The sequence below is a fragment of the Ambystoma mexicanum genome, chromosome 6q, assembly GCF_040938575.1.
Source record: "Ambystoma mexicanum isolate Mex_15411 chromosome 6q, UKY_AmexF1_1, whole genome shotgun sequence".
NCBI classification, from domain to species: Eukaryota; Metazoa; Chordata; class Amphibia; order Caudata; family Ambystomatidae; genus Ambystoma; species Ambystoma mexicanum.
The window spans coordinates 653,715,864-653,740,316 of record NC_090937.1 but is presented as its reverse complement, the minus strand read 5'-3'; the positions used below and the strand labels follow the sequence as shown (position 1 = coordinate 653,740,316).

The window sequence follows — 24,453 nt, the reverse complement described above, 5'->3', positions numbered from 1 at the left end:
TATATTAGGACATGAGTAATAATTATTCTTGCAAGCCTCAATGTATACCATTGCCAAAATTGTGGGAGCCCCTCTACTGAGAAGGAACATGGCTGAATAACCTGATGTCTGGTATGGTTCCCACTCAGGAGGGTCTACACCCATGTTTTAGCTCACTGTACCTTTCACAGATGAGAAATAACCATTTGCATATCAGTCTGGTTGCGCCCACAAGAACAGTCCTGCATCAAATGCTGGGCAATTCTCGTCGGAACAAAAGTACCATGTTGCATATTCTGAAAAACCTGGGGCTTATCCCTAAATTACTAAATCAATCGAGACGTAGACCCCCTTTTTCATTGTGCATAGAGACTCACAGAACATCTCACTGATAATGTCCCAACAAGCAAGAAACGCGTTTCTGGAGTAGCTCTGGTTCAGAGGAGAATTGCCAGACTGATATGCAAATGGATATTGCCACTTTGTGAAAGGTACAATGAGCTAAACATGATTGTAGACCTTGCTGATGGGGGCAGTGGGGATCATCCCAGAGAACTGAGTATTTGGATGTGTCTATTCGCAATCGAGAGCCTCCCACATTTTTGCAAACAATGCATACATCACAAAGCAGATGGCTACAAATGAAATTGTTTTTAAACCATAAGTCACATGACACCAAAAATGAAATCATGGACTTTCTATTCTTATTTTATAGTGTTGTGTGTATGCACTATAAAAGTATGGGCGTAGTACATCGCAACAATTTGCTTTGTCATCTTAATGCATTTTACTGTGCGTTTCTTGTAATCATTCTCATTTAAAGACAACATAATTGTCACACTCCTTACTTATGCACCCATGATGTTCTCAGCACTCTGGTTCCCTACTCCCATTGTAAATTATCAGCAATGCAAACTGCCTTTATATTTAAAAACAAATCAAGTTAAAACAAACTTACAACACATTTAAACTTTCGTAAATTATAAATCACAGTCTCACCATGTAATAATATCGGATTCCTCGAGCATGAATCATGCTGTTTTCAGAGTACCTGTGTTTCTTTTTTTTCAAAATATATTGGAATTGAGTGTAGTGTTTCTGTATTGGTTCAATCTTTGTGTGTTTATCATGTTTGCATTTCTAAAGGGTACCTAGTAGGAGCTCTGTTAACATGTTTTTTGTTTAGGTGGACCACAAGTGGTTTGAAAAGTCAAGGTCGTCTATCAGTCGGGAGCAACAGAGACAGAGAGATTAGTATGTCAGTTGGACTGGGAAGATCACAACTCGATTCTAGAGGAGGAGTGGTTGGAGGAACCATTGATGTCAACGCGCTGGAGATGGTTGGTAGGTTGGAAAGAATACTTCTAGAACTTGTGTCAAAAGTCAAGTATGTTTTTCAAGAATATTGTCCTGAATGTTCTGTTTATCCGTATGTCTGTTCCTACATTTATGTGCATCTGCATTTGTTTTCTTAAATAGCATAATAACAAAAGTCATTATCTAGCAGCATTAATCAATTGTCCCTCACTGCTCAATGTTGCCTAGCTTCCATACATCTTACTATGCTACGTACATTCTCTATTTGCTTCACTTTTCAATGCATTTTAATGCAGAACATTGATGTTTTTGTAGCAGTAGTCCATCTCATCTGTCACAAATTATAACCAGTTCTTAAGAAAAATAAGTTGTGAAGGTTTATGTAGGCCTGTGTATTAAATAGGTTGTTAAGGATGTACTGCTTCTTTGAGGTCATGCTAAAATGATACCTGTCCATTGGCATTTTTCAGATTTTGGTCAGGCAGGATTCATTCAGTACCTGTGTATGCATTTTGAGCTCAAGCTGCTGTGAAATTGTTTTTTTTTAAACACGTTATTGAACCATTACCCAAAGGCCAAAAATGCAATAAATTCTTCAAAAGGTTTAAATACAGAGCTAACACTGAGGAAGATGCTCCTTTGAGACACCTCACTCAAAACTACAAGAAGAATGGCAACATGTCCAAGAAGTTCTATGCATTTTATCAGCAATTGACTTAAAAAGTGGGAGAAACAGGTTGGATAGAGGATGGTGGTGAATAAACACAAAGAGACTAAATCACAGGACATACTGCCTCATTACCATGTAGACCTCATTGAAAGTACTCCATATTGCAGCCTATTTGTCCAGCTCATGAGACTTGGTGTACAAAACTCTTTCCCTTGCTGAGAGAGTGACAAGGTCAGCCATCCATCCCATGATTATGTCCAGTATTCTAAGATTTCTTTCTTTATGATGACTAACGCTCATTAGCACCAAATGGTGCAGCTCTCAGGCAAAAACAAAGAGGTTATGGCTGGAAGGTTTATAATGAATCTTAACCTCTGGCATTGCTCTGGGCGACCCTCCAGACCATCTTTCTTCACCATTACAGAAGGGGAAAGACCATGGGCCTCATAACGAGTTTGGCGGTATCCCAGCGGTATTACTGTCAGGATACCGGCAGGGCTAATAGCGTTACCGCCAACCCCCCCGGCGCTATTAGCACCGGTTCACAGGTTTGGGGGAACTGTAATTCTCCATTGGGCCCATTGGGGAATTTCCGGCGCGATCACCGTCAGCAGTATTACCGCCCAGTAATTGTGCCGAAAATCAGCAAATTCCTGGCGCATTTACCCCCAGCTTGGAGCTGGGGGTAAATGCTGCCAAACCTGTGATTTGGTGAACCCTTAAATGTAGGGGTAATAGCGTTACCACCGCATTTAATGGTTACCGCCAAACTTGTGATGAGGCTGCATCTGCAAATCAGGCTTGGTCCCACCCCAAAAGGGGCAGTCCAACCCGAACTACTAGGTCACATCCCTTGTGCACGAGACCTCAAGCATCCCCAAACATGTTTCCGCCTTATTGGGCCTCGTCAGTGAGGAATGCTAAATTCTTTTGGAAACATTCCAAATAAGGTTAAAAATTGATCCTGGTGCAGGCTGTGTCCATAAATAAGATCAAAACACTTGTGTATGAGTGCAATACAAATAAAATATATCATATCATATATATCAATACGGATTGCAACATCTGCCCAAAAGTTGCTCAACTGTTGGTTAGAGGACCAAACATGTAAACATAGTTTCCTTTACCACCGCCAAAGTGCCAGCAGACATCCGGATCTGCCAGTTAAATTTCAAAAACAATTTACAATGCATGGGGGCAGGAAATAGATTTTCTTTCTCCAGTAAGCACTTCTCGAAAGAATGTTGAGCCAAATTCACACACATTTAATCAAGTAGTAGGGATGGCCAGTCGGTATGCAGTGTTTATATCGAAGATGTTATAGTGAAAGACACATATATCGAGTATTTTATAACGAAAACCTGTTTCCCAAATGTATTTTGGGGTGGAATAAAGGGTTACATTTTTGGGGAAATGTCTAGGGTAGGTTTTTAAGGGGGTAAACAGGGGTTGAGGGGGTACCCCCCAAAAGAAAAAAAAAGAAAATGCATTCGGTATAAAGGTTTTCGTAATAAATACTCAATATGTGTCTTTCACTATAAGGTTTTCGATATAAAGGCATGTAACCTGGCCAGTCAACCAAACCTGACTTGACCTGAAAAAAGCAAGCGTGATCATGTTTTTGTGTAAATGCAAACACAGTTGATCACGATACCCAACAAAAGCATTGTGATATATATTTCTAAATCATTTTAGAGTTTGGTTTTTGTCCATAGAAAAATGATAATCCACATTTTATTATTCTCTTTACAAATATTAATATTCATCCATTTCCACAGTTTCTATTGTGTCAGGCCCTTAAATGTCATTTTGAATCTTCTTCACTAGTGCCTCTTCTTTAATGGATTTGTGTTTTCATGCCTTCAGCTCTGCTAGACTAGTCAAGTACTTATGGTTCTACTTTGATATTGTACAATAGCTTTACTAATGCAGTACTGTTTCTATGGCTCCAGCATCATAGTGCTTCTGTACCAAATAGCTTATTGTATTAGGTGCCAACAACACTCTTTTCTTCCTATGGCGCTGCCATGCAGGAAGAGAGCAATAGAGGGAGGTTTTAAAAAGAAAATTGCAAGCATAGTGGCATGCTTAAAGGAGGACGGAAAAATACTAGTAGAAAGAGAAGAATTGAAAACAGTGGTTGAATAAAAGATAAAAGGAATATCGTAAAGGTATTGAGAACCAATGGGAGTTTGGTTTCGTCCATAGAAAAATGATAATCCACATTTTATTATTCTCATTACAAATATTAATATTCATCCGTTTCTACAGCTGCTATTGTGGTAGGCCCTTAAATGTCATTTTGAATCTTCTTCACTAGTGCCTCTTCCTTAATGAATTTGTGTTTTCATGCCTTCAGGTCTGCTAGACTAGTTACGTACTTATGGTTCTACTTTGATATTGTACAATAGCGTTACTAATGCAGTACTGTTTCTATGGCTCCAGCATCAAAGAGAAGAATTGAAAACAGTGGTTGAAAAGAAGATAAAAGGAATATCGGAAAGGTATTGAGAACCAATGGGAGAGGGTTCAAGGGAACAGCAGTAGGGTTGGCCCGTTGAAATAAAAGTAGTAATATGTTTTCGGACAGAGGGATAAAGCAGGAAAATGAGCATAAAACAGAAAAGATGGAAAAGAATCCAGAGAAAAAGAAGAATGAAGATTTTCAATTTTTAGAAGTGCAGTAAGAAGCAGAAACAAAACAATATCACCAAATGGTAAGGTGGACAGGGGAGAAGAGATTGTTAAGGGAACAAGAGATTGTTACAAAGGGAAAATAACCAACTGGGAAAAGGGGAAATAGTGCCCATAAATTAATGGTGATAAAGTTGAACTTGATTGAGAAAGGATGGAGCAGTAAAATCAGAAGAATTCCACCAGTTTACATAAGAGTCTCAGAATAGACATTGGGGGTGTGATCCATGGTTCATTGAGGTTTCCAGACAGAACAAAGGGAGAAAGAAGGCAAAGATAGTCCAGCCTCGAGGACATAGTAGACGACAGGATAGAAGAATCAGATATATGAGAGTGTACAGTAGATAGTTGTGAAAGTAAAAGGAATCAAAAAAGGAGGAACAAGAATGATTAGAGGAAAGGTACAGGTTACAATTGCCAAGACGAAAGAAAGGAGAATCCGACGGAAGAAGATAAGACGGTTACAAATCATTATCCTTGTAGAAGGATGATAAAGTTCCAGGGGATGTAGAAAAGGAATTTAAATAGGAATAGAGTACCATCTGTGCCAGATATGTGGGGAGAATGAGAAAAAGAAGTAGAGGAAGTAGTCCAGGCTGCTGGAGTAGCTGTGTTAAAAGTGGAAATCCAGGTTTCAGTAAGACAAATTGTAGATTAAATTAAGAATTGGAGGTTTTTTATTTCACAAGGAGCATGCATATTCTACAGGTTCAATTGTGGGAGGACGAGAAGAAAAACATTTCACTATTCTGGCTTAGACCAAAGAATAGAATAGGGCAGGAGGAGAAATGAAGGTTGGAATAGAATGGCTCATAGTATGAAAGAAAAATGAATTATTTCTTTTGAACCCTAGGGGGAAGCTATCCTGTTCTTACGTGCAATTTGACCCGATTTTTATAACTACGATGGACTGCTCTGAATTGCGGAGTAGACCTCCTAATTACTGTAAAGAAAATTTGGCCAGTCCCAGGAGAAACCATTCCTTAATTATCCTTGTTAGCTTGATCAAGAAAGTTCCAGTGACCTCGGAATTGGTTGTTCTGTAATGTTTGTTTTATTTTGGGCCCAGTAGTCTTGCTACCTTGAATAAACCATTGTCTGTTTCTTTGTGATGTTTATCCCGCTCTGCTTCCGGACTGAAATTAACCAGCTAAATCTTAGTGAAGGTTGGATAAAGACTACGTCAGAGCAAGTGGGGAATGATTGTCTTTGGAAGTCTTCTACAAACTGCCACACCTGAAAAGGAGGTCACTACTGTTTGTTATCCACTACCCTTTTCCCCAGAACTTTGCAGTAGCTCAGCCATCATCAGTTATTGTGTTTTGAGGAACCTCTGGATCGAGCAGTTCCCATAAAATTTCAAGTGAGGTTCTGAAAGTCACCATGAAACTGCAAACTTCCTAGCTGTTGTCATTTGGCAGGCAGAGCCATGTGCATCTCTGCAATGTAAGATCATGTCTGTGTGGCCTGCCATATTGTATTATCACTCCTCGCCATAGTTGCTGCGCTGCAGATTCTGGGGCTCTTTTTTGCATGTGGTGGGCCAACCACAGTGCTGGCCAGTGTCTCTTCTGAAACCACTCTTCCTCAACAGAGCCCTGAGTTTTAACGACACCAGCAGTAGCAACTCCACTGCCTGCCGGGGCAGGGCCAGTGCATCACATCTCCTCATTCATAAAGCATGTCTTTTTCTTCCATATGAACAGCAAGTTCTTTCTAAATATCAAAAGTGCCATTGTTCCCAGGGAAATTACCAAGTTCTCTCAGACCAGTACAAGAGACCTGCGACTACTGTGGGGCTTGCAAAGCTTTGGGGTTCTCTCTTCCTTTACAGAGGACCTTCATTTCTTCTGGCATAAAGGAGGGAGTCAGCATATTCTCTTGAGGTTACTGGTTGGCCGTGCCTGTAACCTTCTCTCTTCTTGGTAACTGGCCTTTCTAGATCTGCGACCCTTTGGCTAGCTAACTCTCTGGGAAACCTTTTCTTGGTGTATCAGCTTCGCCGGCTGGATTAGTCCTGCTTGGCTGGGGTACCTAAAGGTTCTTGGAGGGGACTTCAGACATAAGGCTGGTGATGGGCTGAGGAACATAATAGACCCTGTGTGCACATCCACTGGGACCTGCATCATGGAGCGTGTGGTGGCTACAAGTCTCTAAGGTTACACTGGTCTCATCATCCAGCCTCCAATATGGGACTTTGTCACACACCCTAGACAGAATTTCAGAGGCACAGTTGTATCTGCAAATAGAAGATTGTCACCCTGCAGCATTAAAAATGTATAGTCGACTAAAATGGGATCATGTCAGAGGACACCCGAAGTGTAAAATGACTTCATGTCATTCCAAGGTACTGCAAAAGTGTAGATGTTATTAATAACAGAGCCTGGGGTTCTTGCCAATGGAGAATTGTCTGTTGGGGCAACTGGCCTTCAAATCAGCTGGTATGGCAAGTTTAGGTATGTGATTTATTTTCATACTCCTCTCTTTTTCGTTGTTGTTCCCTGAATGAGCTGCTGGACATGTTACCCTCATTATAAGCGCCTGTTTTACACTTTAGGTAAGGTACCAGGTATCCAATGCTCAATTGCTCACACCGTTAGACCAGGAAGTTGCCCATCCCTCTGTACATCTCTAAGATTAGGATCCCACTGCTTGTCTTTTTGGTTACTATGTGGCATTAAACTGTATTCTGTGCCTGGTGATGTTTCCTCCTTGCACTAATTACAAGCTGAAGTTATCCTATTCTTTCTTTTTTGCCTGTCTCTCGTAGACTGAACGTTGTGTTTCTGCTGTCCACCAGTATTCCCCCTTTGCTATTCTGGGTCACCACATGTTCCAAATGGTCATTGCTTTCCCATTCATTAAGAGTTTAGTGTCATGTGTGAGGGATCAGAAATGAGAGTCGGACACAAGGTGCTAATATTCTCAACATTAGCCATTTAATTAACGGAAAGGGGTTTGGATAAAGGCCTAACTTTCTCTATCCTAACATGAATGTTCCTTCCTATGAAACTAAAACTAAAGCAGGATAACCTTGTGTCCAAACTAAATCTGACCCCCACACTAACATACACAATCCAAGAGTGCAGGGTACATTTTTCAAATTTCAACTCAACAGAAATGTGCAAAACCCCAAACATATAACTGCAACCAAAACAATCCTTGTTTCCAGGGGTTGGTTACCTTCCCCTGGATTATGTATAGAAAACTGTTCAGAATACAGATCGATTTTACCTAATACTAAGTATGGCAAAACAAATGTTCCTTCCACAACCCTGGTTGAAATATAACAAAGAGGAAGTCTCTCATAGTGTTTCAGGGTGGCAAAACAGAATGGGCCTCATTATGAGTCCGGCGGTAGCCATGCTGGTAAATACCGGCATGGCTGCCGCCAGAGTCATTTTTTTTCCGGCACCCGGCAATAATTCCTCATTGCAGAGGCGCCGGAAAATATTACTCCCCATTCCCATTTGAGTCCCATTGGACTCAATGGGGAGGACGGATGCACCGGCACCATTTATTAATGGTGCCGGTGGATCCGTCAAGGTCTGCGAACGGGTGCATTTCAGCCTGCCAAGTCAGACCTCGTAGTTTTGCCAGTCCGGAAAAAACGGTACCGGCAAGCTTACTGGTATTGTTGTTTCTGGACCGGCAACCTTGTAATGACCCCCAATGTCTTTTCCACAACACTGGTTGGAATATGGCAAAGGAAAGACTTTCCTACTTTGCAGGATGGTTATTCAAATGTCTTTTCTCCAATAGTAATTAAAGTATGGGAAAAGGCAAGTCTTTTCGAATTATCTGGTTGACAAAATGTTCAATTGAAACAACAACTTAATATGACAAAGTTTCTCTTCAACACACCAATTCAAAGTGAATTTCCCGGTACACTCTCCTGCCAGGAAACTTCTCAACTGAAACTCTTTATATTCTGGTTTACTCTCCTGCCAGGAATATCTCCCCTTCTGGATCACACAGATGCCCTTGTGTACTCTCCTGCCAGGTATCTCTTTCCAAAAAGGATCACTGCCTAATGCTGTTATCAGTTCTGTCTGTAACATTCATCTTCTCCTTAGGTATCCCACAATTGTACTTCTTCAATAGCACAGCTTTGTTGACTTCACTTATTACTTGTACCAATTTACCCCATACTGGCGTCCCATATATGAGGATTTGTTCAAGCTCTGCCTATCAACCTTTCTTTCTATCTCTCATGGCACTTGGCAATGCTTGTTCCAGGTTTCCCCCAACTGACATCTCATATCAGGAGAATTGTACAATATTTGCCCTTTAGTTTCACTTCTTTTGTTTCACTTCTATTTTCAAAATTGATTTCCCAAATATTCTTTAATGGGTTTGCACGGCTGGGGCCACCTGTTTGTTTAGACTGCCTCACCAGTTCATTGTGCGGTTTCTGCAAGGAGCTTGTGCATGGCCAACTTCTCGTTCTTGGCAGAATCTCATTTGTTTCCTGCGTCGGCTTCTGAGTACTTCGCCACAAGATCCTGCGCAGCTCTGCAGGACAGCGTCTTGCACACCGTTCACCTTAACTTCCCCAGAGTTCTTCTTCTCCGGTCCCGAATGCAAGCAATCTGCTTTGAGCAAACATATCCTGTTCTCTCGATGACTCTTCTCTGTGGGATTGCTTTTGCCGGCGATCTCGACTCCCGCTCTGCACACTCTGCAGCCTTTCTCCTCTCTCCTTCGTTCCTTAACTGCAGGTAATCCCCAGGTTTAAATGTCCTGCGCAGGGTAGAGGGCGCTAGAGGGCCATCCAAGATGGCCGCACTGACCTGAGCTCCCAGCACAGCCCGTATTAATCCTGCATAATCCTCCTTCTGCCTGTACTTTCGCAGCCCGAATCCTAGACTCCTGGTCTCCCGTCTGTTCCAGCAGCCTGCCAGTGAAAACTGGATGAAAATCAGCCATCCTGTGCTAAGAAGACCGACGCGGCCTGAACCGGTGCATTGCCTGGCCGGCCCGTGTGCCGCGTGCCGGGGCTTGGGAGGCAGGCTCGCGGCGCAGCCCGGGAGGATCAATCGGCGAGGAGGCGGCGATCGGGCGCTCCTTTCCCCCCAAGATCCAGATCCAGGTCCGGCCCGCCGCCCTCCGGCGTAATGAGGTCCCGTGGGGACTCGGAGGGTAGGTGGAGCTGGCGCTCGGGCGCCCGGGGCGTCGCTGCAGCCGGAGCCTCCCCCCCCCCACACTCCCTCCAACGGGGCCCACCAGCGCCTGAAGGAACCGGGGCCGCCGTGGGACTCCCGACACAGCTGCGGACTTCGGCGGTGAGGAGCGGACGGAACGTCGGGAGGATAAGGTACGGGGGGGGAGGGGTCGAGCCTTGTGGTGATACTGGGCGCCCCCTGAGCGGCCGCCCCCCCCCCCTCCCCATCGCCGAGGGGGCATCAGCACTGATCAAATCCAGCCGCCGCTGAGGGGGACTTTGGGACCCGGCGCGGGTCGAGGGAGAGAACAGCCCCCAGCGCCCATCACCAGGGGGAGTGCCCATAACCAGCAGGGGGCTCTCCCCCCCCCCCCCCAGCGCGACAGCTGGCGCCATCTTGGAGGGATCTCACCCTCCCCCCCCACCGCGGAGGCAAAGACCCTGGGCCCCCCGGAAGTCATCATTCTGGTGCCCTTATCAAGCCACAGGGGCACCAGCACCAGGAGGTCTAGCGAGAACACGGTGGAGTGTCCTCCCCCCCCCTCAGTTCGGTGCCACTCACGAGGGAAGCCACCTGCACAGCTGATCGCTGCAGTGGAGCGCCATCCTCTCCCTCCTGGTCATCCGAGGGCTGCCCCAGTAGTTCACAAAAATGCAGCTCTACAACGCCTAATAACTTTGCATCACAGCTGCAAACCCCACCATACCGGCATCCCTGAGCGAGTTCTCAGAACAATCCTGCCATAATAAAACACTAATATAACACTATAACCCTGCTTCACTCAACCGTCTACCAGTGGGTCCACCGCAGAAATGGGGAAGAACGATAAATCGCAGAGGAAACTGACGTTTGAGGGTGGCGCGACTCCTAAAGCCCCCTCTCAAAGCGAGGTCCACGCGGCGGCCCCGGTCCCCCCGCCTCAGCTGGAACCGGAGGTTAACCCGTCCGAAATCAAAGAACTCCTTCTGGAACTGAAAGCCGGCATAGGAAATCTTAACAATAAAATGGATGGCCTCGCCTCCAAGGTCGACCTCCTACAACACCGCATAGACACACACTCAGAACGTCTGAATGAGGTTGAGCAAAGAGTGTCGAACTTAGATGATGGCACAGAGTCCCTTATAACCAAGGTCTCACTACTGGAATCCCAAATGAAAACAACAATTGCCAAATGCGAGGATTTGGAGGGTCGCTCAAGGAGGAACAACATAAGAATTATAGGCGTGAGGGAACAACGGCTACAAGGTAAAATGGAGGAGTTCGTAGAATCCCTCTGCACATCACTCTTCAGCAGAGAATCTATGTCCCCAGTCTTTATAGTGGAAAGAGCACACAGGGTCCCATCCAACAGACCAGTCCCCGGAGCACCGCCAAGGCCAATCATCGCACGGCTGCTCAACTACAGAGATCGTGACACCATCCTACGACTGGCCAGGGAGAAGGGCGAACTTCTTCATGAGGGTGATAAAATCCACTTCTATCCAGACTTCTCACCCACTGTTCAAACCCAGAGGAAATCCTTCACCGCCATCAAGCAAAGACTCTGAGCCAACCAACTACCCTACTCAATGCTCTTTCCTGCACGACTCGGAGTCCAACAGGGGGAGAGGGTTCACTTCTTCCAATCTCCAGACGAGGCGGGCATGTTCCTTGATCAGATGGGCTGCCCCGATCCGGACCCCAACCGACCAAGGCCCCAAAGAGACGGAATCCTCAGAAATCCACCATAAATCAGCATGTCCTAAGCAGACCCACAACCATACGACAGATTGTCATAAGTACAGGCTCAATTTATTATGAGTACGACACGGGGCTGGGAAACTTGGAGGGCCCCTGACGCCCCTAGCACAGCTCCAGTTTAGTCTCCAAAGTTATCTCGGCAACCAGTTGGTCTTCATGCCGAGTTCAGTTGGAGCACAATTTACACAGCGACATGGTTTCCACGTGTCCGCAGTTCGTTCTAGTTGGTTATTGAGGGTCCTCTCGGTGGGCTTGTTGGGGGTTGCCCACCCAAAAGAAAGGAATTCCACGGGCCAGTTGGGGTTAGCCCGTGGATGGTTCCCTCAGTGTTCATCAAAAAATAGACTATGCGTCTCTAGCCCACAACCATCTCCCAGCTCGCCATCTGCCAATCAAAAACCAGCGCCACCTTATCCAACAGGGGTCCTCTCCCGATGCGATGATTCTTGCAAATCTCACCCTGATGCCATGATACGGCCAACCGCATCCACCGTAACGCTGCGACACAGAAAGTTTACCCCGCCACATTCAATGTTCTGACATGGAACATAAGAGGAGGCAATATTCCCGCTAAAACTAGGAAAATACTCCAATACCTGAGACGTCACAACGTAGACGTGGCCATGATTCAAGAGACACACCTTCTCCCGGGCAAGGACCATCAGTGGGCCAAGAGCTGGGGCTGCCACAGATACTACTCTTCTTATTCATCCTACGCCAGAGGAGTCGCTATTCTTATACATAGGAGGCTGAGCTTCCGTTTGATCCACACAACGAGAGATTCAGAGGGGAGAGCGATTCTGGAGTGGAGTCATAGCAGGCCAGAAGGTGACCCTCATTAACTCCTACGCTCCGAACACGGACGGCCCGGATAATTTCGGTTGGGTGCTGTCCCAGCTCTCCAAGTTAGACCCAGCAACCATAATCTGGGGAGGGGATATGAACACTGTACTTGATTCATCAAGAGACAGATTGAAAGCTCAGCAACTCCCTCCAACTAAAGCAGGACTCCAAATAAAAGAAATCTGCAATGCCTTCAATCTGCTAGACATCTGGAGGGTCACGAATGGTGAATCACGGGAATTCACCTTCCACTCTGCGGTTCACAATACAAGCTCCCGAATTGACTACTTCTTCATCTCAGCGAGTGGTCCATTGTCAAGTAGACGCTGCAGTATATACCCAAGAACGCTCTCCGACCACTCTCCTCTCTTTCTTGAAGTTGCACACTCCACCCCTTCTCCACCACTACTACGATGGCGTTTCAAGACAGGTTCGTTGAGAGACGAGGTGTTCGCCAGCGAACTGAAGGAAGAGATTAGCGTGTTCCTAGAAGCCAACTCCGGATCAGTCCCCTCAGCAAGTACACTCTGGGAATCCCTAAAATGCTATATCAGAGGAGTGTGTCACGCCAAGGAAAATGGCATCCTCAAGCTCATCAGACGCGAGCTCACAACCAGCGAGGGGAAGTTAAAGAACCTGGAACGACAAGCCACAAACGGGATGGATCCCCTAACTGCGAAGGCACTGAAGGAGGAATTACTGATATTCAATCAAGCGGCGGACCGAGAGATCAAATTCCTGAACCGCAATAGCCAAGTCCGGCAGTATGGAGAAGGCCAGAAACCCGGCGCCCTCTTGGCAAACCTAATCAAAGCTGACACCAAACTGACCCAAATAGAACGCATTCGGACCAAGCAAGGCAATATAGTACATACTGACAAGGAGATAGCTGAGGAATTCAGGATCTTCTACCAAGAACTCTACAGCGCCAAATTGTGCAAGTCCTCGACCACCCCACGGGAGTACCTCGAGGACACAGAGCTGTATTGGGTTGAACACTCCCTCCGTGAACCTTTGAACAAACTGATCACCCAAGAGGAGATTCTGGAGGCCATAAAATCCCTCCCCAGCTCTAAGGCGCCAGGCCCGGGCGGTTTGACGGGCGAGTTCTACAAGTCCTTTGCGGGCACACTGGCCCCCCTCCTAGCGGCGGTATATGAAGAAGCACTAGAGAGGGGTCACCTCCCTCCCACCACTTGTGATGCCAGCGTTATTCTGCTGTACAAACCAGATAAACCACCAGAGGAATGCTCATCCTACAGACCAATATCCCTCCTCAATCTCGATAATAAAATACTCGCCAAGGTGCTAGCGGGAAGATTAATGCCTTTGATCCGGCTGGCGGATCAAGCCGGCTTCATACCAGGCCGCAACACGACTTTCGGAATTAGAAGAATGTTCGGTGTCATTGCCGCATTGGACCCCTCGTTGCAGGCGGTGGCGGTCCTACTCGACGCCGAAAAGGCCTTTGACTCGGTGGAGTGGCCGTTTCTGTTTGCAGTGCTTACTAGGATGGGCCTGGGCGCCCGTTTCATCAACCTGGTCTCACTCCTGTACTCCAGACCACGTGCAAGTATCATCGTCGGCACAACCAAGTCAGCTCCAATCGACCTGCAAAGAGGCACGAGGCAGGGTTGCCCGCTCTCAGCCCTGATTTTCGCCCTGGTGATGGAACCACTAGCCTCCAAACTCAGGGAACAGCGACAACAGAGAGGTCTCATCATAGGCCCTCACAAACTCATCATCTCTCTTTATGCTGATGACGTAGCCCTATTTATCCGTGACCCAGTAGACAACCTGAATCCAGTCATGAGGGAGGTCATCAAATTTGGAGCCGCCTCGGGGCTAAAAATTAATCGGTTAAAATCCATCGTTTTCCCATTGACCCCAAACACAAAACAGTTTCCAAACGACTTCCAACTCTCATGGAAATCCTCCAGAGTCCGATACCTCGGAATACAGCTATCATTAAACTGTCAGGAAGTGTTTCGAGACAATTACGAAGTGGTGGTCAAGTCGATTCAAGAGAAGATTTCTCGATGGAAGTCATTACCATTGACACTCTGGGGAAGGGTCTCTCTGGTGAAGATGGTGATCCTACCAAAATTACTTTACTTATTCATCAATATCCCTCTGCTGCTGCAACAAGCCTTTTTAAAAAAATTAAAGAGCATGGTCCTCGAGCTACTCTGGGCAAACAAACCAGCCAGAATAGCGTACACTACACTCACGCTACCGGTCACAAATGGAGGCTTGGCACTACCTGATCTCGAAAGATACTTTTGGGCAGCTCAGGCACAGTACCTCAGCCACTGGTACACCCCCCAGGCGGTCCGACCACATGTACAGGTGGAAAGAGCCCTTGCAACACCAAACTTTCTGACCGCAATCATCCTGAGCCACACACCGGTTCCCAGTTCCACGATGAACGTGATGCTCACGACGTACAAGGTCTGGAGGACCCTGGCCCAAAGACTAGAAGTGATAACACGGTACTCCCCACTCTTACCTGTCAAGTTTATTCCCGGAGTCCCACTCACCTCAGAGACCGTGTTCCACCACTGGGTTGACAAACTAAACATTCAAACCCTAGGGGATCTTTTCTCAGAAGAAGGCTTCCTAACTCCAGAACAAGCCAGAATTAGAGGGGGCAACACGGCTCTGGACATATTCCTTTACTTCAGGACTCGCTACACCCTCCAGGCCTTGCTGCCAGACTTCCCTCGTCAACCACCAACTTGGCAACTGTTACATAATGTCATTCAAGCCCAAGGCGAGGGTAGGCTGGTATCACAGATTTACAAAGCTCTCACTCCTGCCACAACCCCGGCCATCACTAGGGCCAAAGCTAGATGGGAAGAAGCACTGCATACGAATATAACAGATGAGGACTGGAACTACTGCCTGAAACAGACTAAAAAAGTGGCGCTTAACTCACGCCTAAAACTCATCCACTTCAACTTCCTTCACCAGACTTACCATGCTCCAGCAAAATCCAACATACACCACCCTGACGCAGAAGCGAAATGCATCAGGTGCGGGACAATTTCAGCAGGTTTTGTTCACCTGGCGTGGGAATGCCCCGAGGTGGCCCCCTTCTGGAAACGGGTATTAGAGACGACTGCAGCAATTGTGGGGGAACCAATTCAGCCAAGTGCCACAGCATCCCTATTGGGCATGACCAGGCTGCTTTCACCCCCGATAAGGAAACTGGCTGGGATCCTGCTGACTTTGGCTCGGAGGAGAGTTGCCATTGCCTGGGGCCGGGGCCCCCCTCCAGCATTCACCGCTTGGCGCAAGGACTTGCTTTATTACCAAGACGTTGAATCGGATTTCATTAAACTCCTTCCCTTGCACGCCCGTCCTCCAGACGTATGGGGACCACTGACACTGTTCCTGTTGGGTGAGCCAGCAGAGCACCCCTCTGACTCCTCCGACTCGGAGAATGCCCCCAGATGAGGGCTAACAAGTGTGGGGACAATACCCGCGGAATGGGAGCGGGAAATGACACATAATCGGCTAGAGCAGAATCACTATCTAAGAGACATGGTTTTAGAGGGGCAGGGGAGGGTTACCGGGAGGGTCCGGGGTCGTGGCGCAAGGTTTAAAGTCCGCCCTAATGTGGGTGTGAATTTGTGTTGTGGCATAAATACCACAAATAAAGTTTTAAAAAAAATAATGTCCTGCGCAGCTGACTTGGATCCTGACAACTAGACTGCACATTACACTTAATGGCATATTCCCTACACATTGACTTCTTGTTCCTCGTCTCAGTACTTGAGGCTTTCTGGGACTTGGAGTCCAAGGAAGTTCCAAATAATTTCAAGTTACATTGTTGGACATTTTTGTGCAGACAAAACATTCAATGTTACATAACAACATGCCATCAACGACTCTGGAATTATTGTTTCCTCCTCAGAGAAAGGAGAAGAATAATGCATCCCTCCCATCTGATTCAACACTTCTGACCCGGTATTTATCCCTTCCCCCATGATCCTCCCTCCTGACACCACCCCCGGGGTCAGGATCAGATAGCGGCTGCCTTCCCTGGCCATGTGGGAGGAGGCAATTACTGGGTAATAAGTGATGACTCTGCGGGGATTAATCACACATATCATGTGCTTGCTGCTTCACTGCACATATCAGTGCTGGAAGCAATACGGACTTGGTATATGATGTAGAAAATGTGATGCTATTAAACCCATTATTCTTGTTTTTACAATATTATATACCTACTTTTGTTTTTCTTTAAATTGTGTATTTACTCATTTACAAATTGTACATAGTACTTATTGAAAATTAGCTGTTCATACATTATATGAGAGTGTGCAGGGGACGGGAGGATTCTACTTTTGGATCTTCTTTGTTTTCCTAGCCATCTATACAGTGTGGCAGATGGCATCAGAAATCCACAGACAAAGATAGTATATTTAACTTGTTTTATTATAGTTTTGAATAACTGTTCTGTGAAGACTGGGACTGGTGAGACTAAGGGGACCCCTACAGCTCTTTCAGCCTCCCTGTGGGCTCCCTCCACCCTAGCCTGGGTGTCCTTAGCCCCCAGAATCTCACTGACTTACTCTAAAACAAGGTAACTGCTACTATCTGTCTTTCTAATCTTGATGGTGAAACCTAACTGCCATGACCTTTTCTTTCTAAGGAATACTTCTGCCCTGTTGGACTGCCCAAATCAACATGTATTCTCTTCAGTCTCTCTCCTTCTCATTATCACTATTTCTCCCTCTATCTCCACTCACTCCATTATCTTGCTCATCTCCCTCTTTCCACCTGGACCTGTTTCCTTTCCCTCTCTTTTCTCTCCCTTCACCGTCTCATTCTCTTCTCTTCCTCCGCCCTCACACTACCTGCAGCTAACCCCTCTTTACATACTCTCTACCTCTCTACATGCACCCCTCTCCTCCCACCTTTCTTCCTCAAAGAAAATATATCTACTCCTCTGCCTCCTGATCTTACACACTCTCTCCACTGGTCTCTCCCTGGTACCTTCCTACTTCTCACTGCCCTTCCCACTACTACTTCTACTACCACCTTTCACACTCTCACCCACTCTCCTGATACACACCCTTCGTCACTCTCACACCCTCTCTAAATCCCCCTACATTTATCTCGCTCACTCTCACCTTTCTTTCCCACCTTTCTTTCCCACACCCTAGTCACTATACTGTAAACAACTTGTACCACTCTCTCCCATGTACAATACCATACCTGCACTCTCAAAATACACTGCTACAGTCTCCTCAGCACTACGTTCCACTGTCTGTCCTCTGCCTTGTCTCCCCACTGCGCCCCTGGATCTCACCTGAACACCTGTCAATCTTCTCTGTGCTGGGTGGGTTTTTATGGCCCAGTCTAACATCTTCTAACGCTATCCTGGCTCCCATTGGTCTCTCTGGTCACATTCTCCCCTTAGCTAATTTCTTGCTAACCTATCCCTCTGGGGAATGGGGCGTCTCCTGGAAGGCTTAAAGAAGGATGTTTGCCCGGCTCCCTTGTTAATCTCCATTTGCAGGGTGGCAGCCGCCCTGTGCCCAGGATGCTTGTTTTCCTTGTCGCTTTCTCATTGCACTTGTGAGTTTGGTTTTCAGTTGGGTTTGGTGAGGATTTCTCTGTCTCCTATTGCATTCCCTTCTCCCTCTGTTCATTTTTTGCTGCCCCATCATTCCCCTGGGTGTTGAGTCTATCTTTGGCAGGAAAACCCCAGTTCATTCCATTCTGCTCTCAATTCAATTTCCTTGGTTCAGTACTGGGTATTCTTGTTTGCACCCAGGTGCATTTTGGGAGTTGCAGTTCTGAAAAAGAAAAGAAAATACTGGCCAGAAGAGAGGCTGACAGGCATTGTGTAAAGGTTACTGGTACCATGAGTTATACACAAAGCACACTTGTGGGGGGAGAGAGTGGTAGGCACTGGGCTTCTGTTGCCCCCCTCAACTGACTCAACCAACATTTGAGAAGTGTTCCTGTACATCTTTTACAGAGTCAAGACCCTCACCCTGTCTCAACAGGGAAATCCTCTGGTTCAATATTCAAAGTATGGCATCCATTTGTGAATTGGCCTTTAGTGAGACTGCTAAAACGCGTCCTTTTCCCAAAATCAACTCCCTATTTTTTCAGCTGAAATAGCCTAAAAGAACAAGTTACTTCTTACCTTGTAACGTTCTTTCGACGGGATGTTCCTCCGACGTATTCCTTATCTTTGATAATACGTTTCCAGCTTGCTGGCCCCGGAAATTTTTTCTGTAGAGGGCGCTGCGCGTCGACGTCCGCTGAGTCGATGTCCTTCGACGGCCACTGTATCGGTGCTGACGTCACCATGCCCATAAATAAACACGCGCTGTGTCCGTTGCTCAGTTCCGTTTTGTAGCATAAGAAAAGTCATGCCTGAATTGGTTATTGACCTTGAAGGAGCGTAAGCTGCAACCACAAGGGAAGTTATCACTGCGGGGATGGTTGGGAGGGGCGATAAGGAATACGTCGGAGGAACATCCCGTCGAAAGAACGTTACCAGGTAAGAAGTAACTTGTTCTTCGAAGGGATTGTGTCCTCCGACGTATTCCTTATCTTTGATAGACTCCCATAACAATGGCATGTAATTGGAGGCGAGAGTGAGAGTGTTATGTATCCCTTTAGGGATGGACTGAATGTAATACGGCCTTGCCAAATCTGGTCTCTTGAGCAGTGGCGGAATCCAGATTGTAAAATTTTGTGAATGTATGTGCGGACGACCATGTGGCAGCCGCACATATGTCCTGGACCGGTACCCCTCTTTGGAGAGCCGAAGAGGCTGCGATACCCCTGGTTGAATGAGCCCTGAGATTTTGGGTTGGCTTTTTCCCTGCTAGTCTATAACATTCCAGGATGGCCAAAATAATCCACCTCGAGATGGTTTGTTTTGTTATGGGTAGTCCCAACTTGTGACCTGAGTATCCAACAAACAGTTGGTCTGCTTGCCTGATCCTAGCCATACTGCTGATGTAAAAGCTGAGAGCTCGCCTAGGGTCCAGCCGATGTAGCCTTTCCTCCTCTTTCCCCGGATGGGGAGGAGGGTCGAACGAAGGCAAGGTAATTTTCTGAGTAATATGAAATTCAGAAACCACCTTTGGGAGGAAATTAGGCTTCACCTGTAGGACAACTTTGTCCTTGTGGAAGATTGTATGTGGGGGTTTACAGGAGAGAGCTTGTAGCTCGCTCACCCTCCTAGCAGATGTTAGTGCTACCAATAGGACAGTTTTAAGCGTGAGAAATCTCAGCGCGCAAGAGTGAAGTGGTTTCGAATGGAGTGCCCATTAAGAAGTTTAAGACTAAATTTAAGTCCCATAAGGGAACCTGGAATGGTTTTGGAGGGTAAACATTAGTTAGTCCCTTGAGAAATTGTACCACTAGAGGAATTTTTAAATACAATGGTTCCTCCGCAGTGCGCTTGAAGATAGAAAGCGCCGCAAGATAGCCTTTTACAGTGCCCACTTGAAGGCCTGAGTTTGCCAAGTAGAGTAGAAACGATAACACTGTTGGTGTACCACATGAAAAAGGGTCGATATTCTCTTCCCTACACCAGCTGCAAAATTTGTTCCAACGGCAGCGGTATAAAGACTTCGTTGCCGGTCTTGTGGCCGAAAGCAACACCTCCATGACATCATCAGGGAGATCCCAATCCTTGTACCTCAACCTTTCAGAAGCCAAGCGTGAAGGTTGAGGGTTCTGGTATCTGGATGGAGAACCTGACCTCCCTTCTGCGAGAGAAGATTCTCTTTGAGTGGAAGACGGATTGGAGGACAGATGGACATATCTAGAAGGTCCGGGTACCACGCTCTCCTGGCCCAATCTGGGGCAATTAGGATCATGGTTTTCTGGAATCTTCTCAACCTCCTGATTATTTGAGGAATAACAGGGACTGGAGGGAACGCGTAAAGGAGTGGAAACCCACAGTCCGCTGCGAACATATCTCCTAGAGCTCCTCTCGGGGGAAATTCCCTTGAACAGAACAGATCGCACTTCTTGTTGTTGCTTGTGGCGAACAGATCCACCTGAGGGGTTCCCCAAAGGGTGAAGATCTCTTGAAGGACTTCCTGAGCTAGCTCCCACTCGTGGGAGACTGTGCTCTGCCTGCTCAGAGCGTCCGCTGTCAAGTTCTTCTGTCCGGCTAGGTGGACAGCCGACAGAGAGATTCCTTCTTGGATTGCCCAAAACCAGAGCTGCATCACCTCTCTGCACAGTGGCAGTGATCCTATGCCTCCTCTTTTGTTGAGGTAGTGCATGGCCACCGTGTTGTCCGTCATTATCAGGACATTTCTCCCCTGTACTGATGGCAGGAAAGCTTTCAGCGCTAGTCTGATTGCTCTCAGCTCTAATAGGTTGATGTGTAGTCTGGACTCCGATGGAGACCAACGACCGCTGATGGTCAAGTCGTTGGCATGGGCTCCCCACCCCGTGAGTGAGGCGTCTGTGACTACTGTTATCTCCGGCCATGGTTGCCAAAACAGTTCTCCTTTCAAGATGTTCTCTGGATAGGCCCACCATTGAAGTTCGTGGGATACCTTGTCCGGAATCCGGAGGAGATCTGTCATTCTCCCTGAGAATTGCGACCACTGACTTCTCAGTGCCCACTGAAGAGATCTCATTCTCAGGCAAGCCTCTGGCACAAGGAAGATGCAGGATGCCATGAGGCCTAGCAACCTCAAAAAGTCGAAGGCTGGGAGACGTTGGGCATTTTGAAACTTGGTGACCATCTGTAGAATATCTTGAGCCCTCATCTCTGGTGGCGAGGCTTTTCCCAGGGAAGTGTCCAGGACCGCTCCAATGAACTGTAGTCTCTGTGATGGTATCATCTGTGACTTCTTTAAATTGAGGGAGAAGCCCAGTCTGTGAAGGAATTGGCAGACATAATCTAGCAGGGCCTGAGCCTGTTCCGAAGATACAGCCCTGATCAACCAGTCGTCCAGGTAGGGGTAGACGTGGATCCCTTCCCTCCTTAGACTTGCCGCCACTACCGACATCAGCTTGGTGAAGACCCTCGGGGCGGAGGTCAGCCCAAATGGCAGAACTCAAAACTGATAATGAGAGTCGCCAATTGCGAACCTCAGGTATTTTCTGTGTTTGAGATGGATTGCCACATGGAAATAAGCATCCTGAAGGTCCAGAGATACTAGCCAGTCCTGGAGCTGGAGGGCCTGAAGGATCTGAGAGAGAGTTACCATCTTGAACTTGTCCTTCCTGATGAACTTGTTCAATTCTTGTAAGTCCAGGATGGGTGTCAGTCCTCCGTCCTTCTTTGGTATGAGAAAGTAGGGGAAGTACCAGCCCTTGTTCCTTTCCGCTACAGGTACCGGTTCTATGGCACCTTTCTCTAGCAGGTCTATAATTTCCTGCAAGAGGAGCGGATCTGAAACTTTCAGAGAGCTGTTCCCCGGTGGATGACTCTGAGGAATGTGTAGAAAGGGTAGGCAGTAACCTTGGGCAACTGTTTCCAATGCCCAAGCATCTGACGTTATAGCCTGCCATTCCGTCAGATGGTGAGTTAACCTGCCCCCTACAGGTGTATTGTGTGGAAAGGCCTCAGAGTGGTTTGGGGCGGCTGATGCAGATGCTGAGGGTAAAGAGGCACCTGCTGCGGCCTTAGTACTTTTGACCCGTCCACCTTGGGTGGATCTCCTTTGGCCGCTTTGAGCCGGCTGTCCTCTGCCTTTCCCGAATGCGGAATAGCAAAAGGACTTTCCTCTTCCAGAGGTTCCTGAGGGGCGAAAAGAAGGTTGGCGGATAGCAGCTCCTAAAGATTTTGCTGCTGCTTTAGAAGTCTGTAACTTTTCCAGACTGTCATCAGCCTTTTTCCCGAATAATGAAGAGCCGTCAAAGGGCATATTCAAAAGTCTGGCCTGTACATCTGGAGCAAAGCCACGCATGCCTGTGGATTGTTGTACTTGCCGCCATGGCCCTGCTGATACTGTCAGCGGAATCAATGCCAGTTTGAAGTGATTCGCACATGGCATCCTTGCCATCTTTAATAATGTTAAGGAAGGCTTCCTTTTCCTCTCCTTCGGGTATGCAGTCAGCCGCTGATGAAGCACACTCCCATAGTGTGTGACTGAACCTGGCGAGCGTACAGGTGGCGTTGATGGACTTCAACGCCATACTACAGGCAGAGAAAACTTTCTTCGCCATAGAGTCGTACCTCTTGTCATCTCTATCCTGTGGGACAGTAGGGTAAGCGGTCCTACTGCTAGATAAAGTTGCCGCTTGAACCACCAGGCTCTCTGGCGTCGGGTGTTTTGATAAGTATTCAGGGTCAGCAGCCGCTACCCTCTACTTGGTTGACAATCTTTTATTGACTGCAGGGATAACTTCGGGATTTTCCCAATTAGATGCAATTTTCATTTGTAAGGCTGCATGGAAGGGGACCACCGGGTCCTCCTGTGGGCCTTTGTCTAATATATCTGTTAGGTCATCCTGTTGAAAAACAGATGAAGGCGCAGACCAACCCATAAACTCAATAATTCTTGCCATCGGGGTTCTATAGGGTGTTTCGGCATGTTCCCCTGGGTCTGGCTTAACAAATTCCACTTCTGGGGAAGTGTCCAGCCCACTTGCCTCATGTAGTGACTCATATAGGTCCTTTAGCCTTCTTTCCTCAGAGGTGAAATCCTCTGCAATAGGCAGTGTGGTCCTCTGTAACCCGAATGTTTCCTGGTCAGAATCTTCCCCCTCTTCATAAATTGAAGAAAGTCCAGGGTACTCTGACCTCTGAAGTGGAGTAAAACCCATCTCTGAGGCAGAAGAAGCCAAACTCGTCTTTATTGGACGAGAAAATGTCGATGTCGTTGACACCGATGTAACAGGCTTCGAAGGCGTCGAAAAAACTGGAAGGGGTCTTGAAGAACTCGAGAGGATCGGGATCCTACTCGAGGGCATCGACGACGGTCTCGGCGTCGTGCCGGAGGCCTTTGAAATCACCGTTGGCTGTGGAGTGGCCTTGGTCCTCTCTTGCATCGACGTCGGAGTCGACGATGGCGTTGAGTCGATCGACCGATGCGTCGAGGAACCCTTCCACAAGGGCATCAATGGCGCCGATCCATGCGTCGAAGGAATCTTCGACGACGGCGTCGAAGACGGTGCCTTCTTACCCGATGGCTCATGGCGCTCTTGGGTGGAATGTTCGCCGGGTGCTGCGGCTCGCAGCGTTTTGATTTTTTGGGTTTTTCACCCGGGGTATCGCCCTCAGCTGTCTTCAAGGTGGTCGAGGCCGCGTTCTCGAAGACACTTAACATTTTCTTTCTGAATTCCTCCCACTCAGCTTGAGAACTGTGTTTAGTGGGACAGGAGAACCTTTCTGGGGACACAGAAGACGATGAGGAATGGGACCTTCGACGTCTCTTTTTTGAGTGTCTTGATCTCGACGACTGGTGGGAGCTGCTTCGAGATCTAGAATGGGAATGTTTTCGACGGCGAGGAGACGAATGCCTCGACTCAGCCGACGAAACTTTCGAGGAGGTTTTGGCTGACTTACCTCTCTCGAGCTTCCCCTTGTGCTCCTTCAAGCCTTTCACCGTCATGGACATGCAGTCCTCACACTCCAAACATTGGTGCTCGGATCTCAAGCACCATAAGCAGATCCTGTGTGGATCCGTTATTGACATTTTTTTACCGCAGTCTCGACATTTCTTGAAGCCGGATCGCGGCGTCGTCGGTTCTGATGAAGAAGCCATCGAGAACGATAAGGTATATTCGAGTAGAAATAGATAGTTATCCTGACTGAACTGAGCAATGACGTTCTGAGGCCCCACGAAGCGCGGAAAAACGGAACTGAGCAACGGACGCAGCGCGTGGCTATTTATGGGCATGGTGACGTCGGCCGTCAAAGGACATCGACTCGGCGGACGTCGACACGCAGCGCCCTCTACAGAAAACAATTCCGAGGCCAGCAAGCTGGAAACGTAGTATCAAAGATAAGGAATACGTCGGAGGAACACAATCCCTTCGAAATGTACTTTCGAATTCGACCTTTCTGTAACTTTCCCTCTTTTTAAAATGTTTTGT

At 47.1% G+C, this 24,453-nt stretch overlaps 1 protein-coding gene across 11 annotated transcripts in view; it reads left to right on the top strand.

Moving 5' to 3' along the window:
* BLTP1 (bridge-like lipid transfer protein family member 1) overlaps positions 1–24,453 on the top strand; it is a 2,946,455-nt gene that overhangs the window by 2,785,448 nt on the left and 136,554 nt on the right. For all 11 annotated transcript variants that reach the window (XM_069631149.1, XM_069631145.1, XM_069631146.1 and 8 more), the window contains one exon: positions 1,166–1,323. In XM_069631149.1, the coding sequence (XP_069487250.1) occupies positions 1,166–1,323 (158 nt within the window). The remainder of the gene's footprint in view (positions 1–1,165; positions 1,324–24,453) is intronic.